The following is a 7,314-nucleotide window of genomic DNA, read 5'->3' on the forward strand; positions in this document are numbered from 1 at the left end:
CACCTTATTTCCCTTATAGTACTATCAGTCTCTTTATTTTTATTTTAAAAGGAAAAAAAGAGATGAGGTCCTGCTATGTTGCCCAGGTTGGTCTCGCACTCCTGGGCTCAAGCCATTCTCCTGCCTTGGCCTCCCAAAGTGTTGGGATTACAGGTGTGAACCACTGCGCCTGGCTCTTGTCACCCTCTTATTTTATTTGTTTACTTGTTTACTTATTTATTGTTATTTATTGACTGTCTAGTCATTGAAATGTAAGCCTCCCAACAGAAGTGGCATGGCCACCCACATCCTCCAGTGCCCAGAATAGTGATTGCCAGGAACTCAGTCAAGATGTGCTCTTTTTAAAGACAGGGTCTCCCTCTGTCACCCAGGCTGGAGTGCAGTGGCATGACCATGGCTCACTGCAGCCCTGACCTCCCCAGGCTCAGGTGATCCTCCCACTTCAGCCTCCCAACTACAGGCACGCACCCCCACACCAAGCTAATTTTTTCATTTTTTTAGAGAAGCGGTCTCATTCTGTTGTCCGGGCTGATTGCACACGCCTGGGCTCTAAGATTTCCAGCCTTGGCCCCCTAAAATGTAGGGATTACAAGGCGTGAGCCACTGCACCCAGACAACATGTGTTCTATTTATTTATTTATTTATTTATTTATTTATTTATTTATTTAGAGACGGAGTTTTGCTCTTGTTGCCCAGGCTGGAGCGCAATGGCGCGATCTAGGCTCATTGCAACCTGTGCCTCCCCGGCTCAAGTGAATTCTCCTGCCTCAACTTCCCGAGTAGCTGGGATTACAGGCACGTACCACCACGCCCAGCTATTTTTTGTATTTTTAGTAGAGATGGGGTTTCACCATGTTGACCAGGCTGGTCTCAAACTCCTGACCTTAGGTGATCCTCTGGGATTACAGGCATGAGCCACCGTGCCTGGCCCAACATGTGTTCTTGAATGCGTCTTGGGAGAGGACTGGGGAGCTAGTCTGGCTCCAGACTCAGTTCAGGGACCACAGGAAGGAATAAATACGACCTCCTAGCCCAGGTTCCCTAGAATGGTATACCCAGCAGCTGGAGAATGTCCCATAAGGTAAGGGAATGTGCGAGTTGGCCTGAAAAACGGGCAACAGGTTGAAGTAGATATCTTAATTGTTTCCGTAGAGCCCTAATTCCCGCCCCAAACCTAACACAGACCCTCTACCAATACCATTATTCTGGCCCCGCTCCAAGCCTAGGCCCCACCCCCCAGACTCTTAGGCCCTGCCCCAAAGCAAAAACTCCAGCCCTTTTAAAGCTAAGCAAGGCCCATTCCGGTCCGAGCCCTATCCCTCTGTCTTAGAGACCACTCCCAAGTATAAAATATTCAGAACTCCTCAGCCTAGCCCCGCCCCCTCAGTCCAAGCCACACCCCCCACCTTGCTCCTCCCTGATAGCATCCTAGCTCTCCGCCTAAACTTGGTCCCTGATGCCTAAGCTAGGCCCGGCACTCTCAGCTCTGTCCTAAAGACCAGCCTCCGCCTCTCCAACATGAGCCCTGCTCACATTCAAGGTTAGGAAGTCCCCCAAGTCTAGGCCACCGACTCAAAAATTAGGGAGCTTGGATCTGTGGGCGTTTAGAGGATAGGTTGGTGGAACTAGAGGAGATGGTCCCCAGTTTGTACTGCCTCTCCAGGGAGTCTTCCCAAACCCGAAGACACGCCCCATTGTGCTAACTCCTCATTGGATGGTGCAGTCTGTTCTGGCCTCTCTGATTGGTCCTTCCACAATCCCTAGCCATACTCCCTCTGCATCAGACTGCGCCTGTGAGCCACCCTTTCTGACCGACCCCTGCTTTCGCAGGCTTTGCTCCTGATCGGGCAAGTCCTTGCGTATAACTTTTTCTGATTGGACCGTTTGTAATCACAAGCCTGGATGGAACAGAAGTTCCACTATGGAGGGTGGGAGTACCAAGGAGGAGGAGGAGGAGGTGGTTCCCTAAATCTCTTGCCTAAGAGAGGGTGTGGCCATTGACCCCAAGATAGCCTGGGGTTAGTGTTCTAACTGTACAGACCACAGGTGTCTTTGTCTTCTATGCCTCAGTTTTGTTTTGTTTTGTTTTTTCATCTTTAAGTTGGGGAAAATAATAGTACCTTTTTCATGAGGTGTTGCAAGAATTAAATGAGCTAATGCCTATAAAATGCTTCTAGAAGTACCTGGTACATAGGAAGCCCTCAAGAAGAGGGTCAGCTATTAGTATTCATTTGATCATGTAAGTGCATGACCTTGGATGAGTCCCTCTGCCTCTCTGACCTCTGCAGGCCAGGAGTTCCTTGTCCATTTAATTGAATGACCCTTCTTGTCTCCGGTCCTCCTCCTCCTCCTCCATCTCCTGCCTTCAGGGACTGGGCCTGTGATCAGAGGGAGGGACAAGAGAGATAGGGAAAAGGGCACTAGTGGAGAGCAGAAAAGCTCAACCCAACCCTGCAGAGAATTTAGGGCAGGGTGAATTTTCTCTATGGACCAGTGTAGAGTGATTGTATCCCGAATCCCTCATGCAAAGGACTTGCCCTGATTGGGGGTGAGTGGGCATGAGGTAGGGTAGAGTGGGGTGGTAAGGGGATGGTGTTTTAAAGCTGGGAGGGCTTGGAGCTGGGCTTTTTGGACCCTACCCCCGGGAACGCCATGGGTGGGGGACGGGCGGCCCAGGCCCAAGGTCACTATGTCTTTGTTACCATGACAACAGCCACCTCTCTACCGGGAACCTGAAAAGGGGTGGGAGGAGGGAGTTCCCACGTCCCTGAAACCGGGGACAGAGAGGGGAACAATTAGAAACATGGAAGAGAAGCAGAGGGACAGAAGGGGTGTGATTCGTCTCTGTGAAGACCTGCCCATCTCGGAATTCTCAGAGCCTGGTCTACCATGGGTGCTTAATCAATGTCCCTCAGAGACAGACACAGAAAGCCTGAGAAAGTTCGATGTCCACAGATGCCAGGAGAAAGAAAAGAAGAATCTTCACATGGGGGCAGGTGTCCCTTCCCTGTCTCCTCAATCTCACACCCCTGGGGGTCCACTGAGGGCCCAGGATCGACTTCACTTTCCCCAGCCCTGGGTCCTCAGGCCTACCTGACTGTACAAACCATCCACCCGCCAGCAGCTCCTGAGATCCTGAAGCAATTACGTTCAAACCTCTTTGGCCTTTAAATTCTTCCTACCTAAGGGCTCAGCTGAGAAAAGTCGCATTCAGTGATGCCTCCTATCCCCAAGAGGTCGGGAGTCACGGGGGGGAAACGGGCACTTTGCCTCCTTTATTCTCAGGGGTCCTGTTCCCTTTGGAAGTGACCGCTCCGTAGATCCAGATATTCCCCCAATACCTCCAGGAGACCCAGGCCTCGCCCATCCGTCCCCCAACCCCCAAGGAAATCCTTCAGGCCCTTCCCTTTCTTTCTAAGAAACAGGTATCCTCCTTCCCTTCCGGGACCCAGCTCGCATTCCCCTAGGTCAGCCCGCCCCCTGCTGGCCCAAGTCTGGTACTGCAGGAACCGTCGGCTAGAGCCCAGATGAAAGGCAGATACTGAGTCCGAACTGAGGATCTCTGAGTTTTTGCATTTTTAAATTTATTTAAAGTCTTGGTTGTTCAGGTCCTAGGGGTCCAAGTCCCCAATCACCTTGAGGACTCAGACATCAGGAATTCAGGCCCCAGCCCAGAAATCAACGAAAGAAAGACAACTTCTCTTGGAGCCAGGCCTCGGTGAGGTCATCGGTGGTGCGGATTTCAAACACCTGGGCAGAGAGAGGTCTCGGCATTATGATCTACTCAAGAACTGAGACAGTGGCCGGGCGCGGTGGCTTACGCCTGCAAGAGAGCACTTTGGGAGGCTGAGGTGGGTGGATCACTTAAGGTCAGGAGTTCGAGATCAGGCTGGCCAATATGGTGAAACCCTGACTCTACTAAAAATACAAAAATTAGCCGGTCGTGGTGGTGGGTGCCTATAGTCCTAGCTACTTGGGAGGCTGAGGCAGGAGAATCGCTTGAACCCGGGAGGAGGAGGCTGCAGTGAGCCGAGGTTGCGCCACTGCACTCCAGCCTGGGGGACAGAGCCAGACCCAGTTCTTTAAAAAAAAAAAAAAAAAAAAAAAAAACTGAGACAGTGAGGACTCTAGTCCCTCTTCCCTCAGACCCAGGACCCACACCACCTCTCCCTAACACTCTGGAGCCCCGCCCCAGCCTGAACCTTTGTGAGCTCTGCTGTCTGCACCAGCCTGTTCTTACTCCCTGCATACATCATCTGTTGTTCCGGCTTGCAGCCTGCGTGAAAAAGAGGAGAAAGGCACATCAGTGGGGACCCAGGCATGTTCTCTAAAGCTCTAGTAATGTCCTGAAGGCCCTGCAGTTTTCCAAGAGTCCCAGGAGCTCTTCTAAGGAGGTCCCCCCACTGTAGTCAGTTTCTAGGTTGGCTTTGGGGGCTTCAAGTTATTCTGAGGGTCTCGAGATGATTTAGGGGCCAGACGGGGCTTTGTAGGTAAAAGGAAAAGGTGGGTTGGCTTAGGCCCCAGGACTGAGAACGGGTGGGCTCTTGGTGAATCTGAGCCCCCACCTCCACTTCACTGCCCTCCCACATCACGCATGCGACACACACACATCCTTACCCGGTCACACACAGGCTGTCACATGCTCACACACTAACACAGGTGCCTGCACACATTCGCACAGCCACACACACACCCACATGCACACACCTGCACTCACGCATTTACACACACAAACACAAACACACACACACAGAATCGAAGGCCCTCTCCTGAGGAGAGTAGAGTTGTGTCTCACCCACAGGACTGGAGAAGATGAAACACAAAGGGTAGGACACTCGGCCATCGTCATGCACGTACTTGTAGCTGTAAACCACGAACCTACCATGAAAGAGAATTGAAAATCAGGACTCTGGCCTGCAGCCCAGGCTCAACAGCCATTACCTGAGTCCACAGCCTTGAAATGTTGGCTGAGTCTGAGAACCAGGGTTGATGTCTGGGACTCAGGGTACTGACCTCAAACACAACAAATGATTAAAAAATAATCATAGGGCCGGGCGCAGGGCTCACGCCTATAATCCTAGCACTTTGGGAGGCCGAGGCAGGTGGATCACCTGAGGTCAGGAGTTCGAGACCAGCCTGGCCAACATGTTGAAACCCCATCTCTACTAAAAATTCAAAAATTAGCTGGGAGCGGTGGCATGCGCCTGTAATCCCAGCTAGTCAGGAGGCTGAGGCAAGAGAATCGTTTGAACTCAGGAAGCAGAGGTTGTAGTGAGCCGAGATCACACCACTGCACTCCAGCGTGGGTGACAACAGCGGAACTACGTCTCAAGTAATAATAATAATAATAGTGCTTATTTGACTCACAATAACTTTATAATATAGGTGCTATTAATATCCCCATCGTACAGATGGAAAACCTGAGGCCCAAACTCACTTGCCCAAGGTTCTATGGATAGGGGAGAGATTTGAACCTGGGAAAGTGAATGCCAGCATGTAAGTGCTCACCCCCTATTCAATACTGTCCAGTGCACTCGAACCCCAGTGCACTGTGACCAGGGATGGCTACAGAATCGGCCAAGCCTGGTGTAAAATGAAAATGTGGGGCTTCTTGTTCAAGAAGCAGGAAAATTGTTTTCCTTTCTTTTGTAGTCCCTCCTTCGACTGACCTGGTCTTTTTTTACTATTATTAGAGACAGGGCCTCACTCTGTCCCAGGCTGGAGTGCAGTGGTGCAATCCTAGCTCACTGCAGTCTTGAACTCCTGGGCTCAAGTGATCCTCCTGTCTCAGCCTCCAGAGTAGTTGGGACTATAGGTGCACACCACCATGCCCAGCTAATTTTTTTTTTTTTTTTGAGACAGGGTCTCACTTTGTCACCCAGGATGGAGTACAGCGACGTGGTCTCAGCTCACTGCAGCCTCAACCTCCCAGGTTCAAGCGATCCTCCTGCCTCATCCTCCCAAGTAGCTGGGACTACAGACATGTGCCACCATGTCCAGCTAATGTTTTTCTGTATTTTTTGCAGAGACAGAGTTTCACCATGTTGCCCAGGCTGGTCTCAAACTCCTGAGCTCAAGTGATCTGCCCACCTCAGTCTCCCGAAGTGCTAGGATTCCAGGCATGAGCTACTGTGCCTGGCCTTTTATTTAAAAAATTTTAGTAGAAATGGGGGTCTTGTTATGTTGCCCAGGCTGGTCTCGAACTCCTAGCCACAAGCCGTACTCCCACCTCAGACTCCCAAAGTGCTGAGATTACAGGGGCGAGCCACTGCGCTCAGCCGGTCTTTTTTAATTTGCTATTTAAAGTCGTGCTCCCTCAGGCATGAGGATATGCGCAGGCAGAGCACAGATGCTCACAGGAACACCCTGTAACTTGTCAGGCAAGGGGTGCGTACTGGACCCCGACCCTCCCCACACCAGCAGGAAGCCCAAGGACAGCAGTGGTCACTGGGTGGGTGCAGAGAATGGGTGGCTGAGAATCTGTTCCGGGAGGCGGCCCGGTGGTGGACTGCCTGTGAACCTAGCTCCAAACCCCAGCACATTTGTGTGAAGTCCATTGTCCCATCTGACTTCATACAAAACAGAAATTCAAAGATAAAACTATAAAGAAGGTGACCATTAACCCCCATGTGTGAGGCCCCCTCCTAGGTGCGGGGCCCTGTGCAATTATCATATGCCCATGAAGCTGATCCTGGTTGAGTCCTACAGCCTGGGATTGAGGATCAAAATCCTAGAGACCCAAAATGAATTCAGTCAAGATGAAAAATCTTAACAGACCAGTTTTCACAGAAATAGTCAAAGAGCTCTTCCACCAAAAAAAGCACCAGGCTCATGTGACTTCACCCAGGATTATACTTAATCATTAAAAGTCAAGTCATTCCTTTAGCAGGGTGCAGTGGCGGTGCCTGCAGTCCCAGTTGCTTGGGAGGCTGAGGCAGGAGGATGGCTTGAGCCCAGGAGTTGGAGGCTACAGTGAGCTAGGATCACAGCACTGCCCAATAGTCTGGGTGACACAGCGAGATCCTGTCTCTAAAAATTTTTTAAATAAAATAATAATGATATTGCTACCTAATGATATTGCTACAATAATTCATTTGCTACCTAAAGTGTTCCCAAACATTGAAAAAGAAGGGAAATTTCTCTTTTTTTTGTTTTTTTGAGACAGGGTCTTGCTCTGTCACCCAGGCTGGAGTGCAGGAGTGCTATCTTGGCTCACTTGTAGCCTCAACTTCCTGAACTCAAGTGATCCTCAACTTCAGCCTCCCAAGTAGCCGGAACCACAGGCACACGCCACCATGCCTGGCTAATGTTTTT

The 7,314-nt window shown here is 50.7% G+C and overlaps 1 protein-coding gene across 3 annotated transcripts in view; it reads right to left on the bottom strand.

Moving 5' to 3' along the window:
* Nucleotides 1–3,561: 3,561 nt before the first annotated feature.
* GMFG (glia maturation factor, gamma) overlaps nucleotides 3,562–7,314 on the bottom strand; it is a 7,677-nt gene continuing 3,924 nt past the window's right edge. For all 3 annotated transcript variants that reach the window (XM_011973369.1, XM_011973371.1, XM_011973370.1), the window contains 3 exons: nucleotides 4,796–4,878; nucleotides 4,203–4,276; nucleotides 3,562–3,750 (listed from right to left, as the gene is read on the bottom strand). In XM_011973369.1, coding sequence (XP_011828759.1) covers nucleotides 3,679–3,750; nucleotides 4,203–4,276; nucleotides 4,796–4,878 — 229 coding nt within the window. In that variant the 3' untranslated portion in view covers nucleotides 3,562–3,678. The remainder of the gene's footprint in view (nucleotides 3,751–4,202; nucleotides 4,277–4,795; nucleotides 4,879–7,314) is intronic.

Source organism: Mandrillus leucophaeus, unplaced genomic scaffold, assembly GCF_000951045.1.
Source record: "Mandrillus leucophaeus isolate KB7577 unplaced genomic scaffold, Mleu.le_1.0 Scaffold137, whole genome shotgun sequence".
Classification (NCBI taxonomy): Eukaryota; Metazoa; Chordata; class Mammalia; order Primates; family Cercopithecidae; genus Mandrillus; species Mandrillus leucophaeus.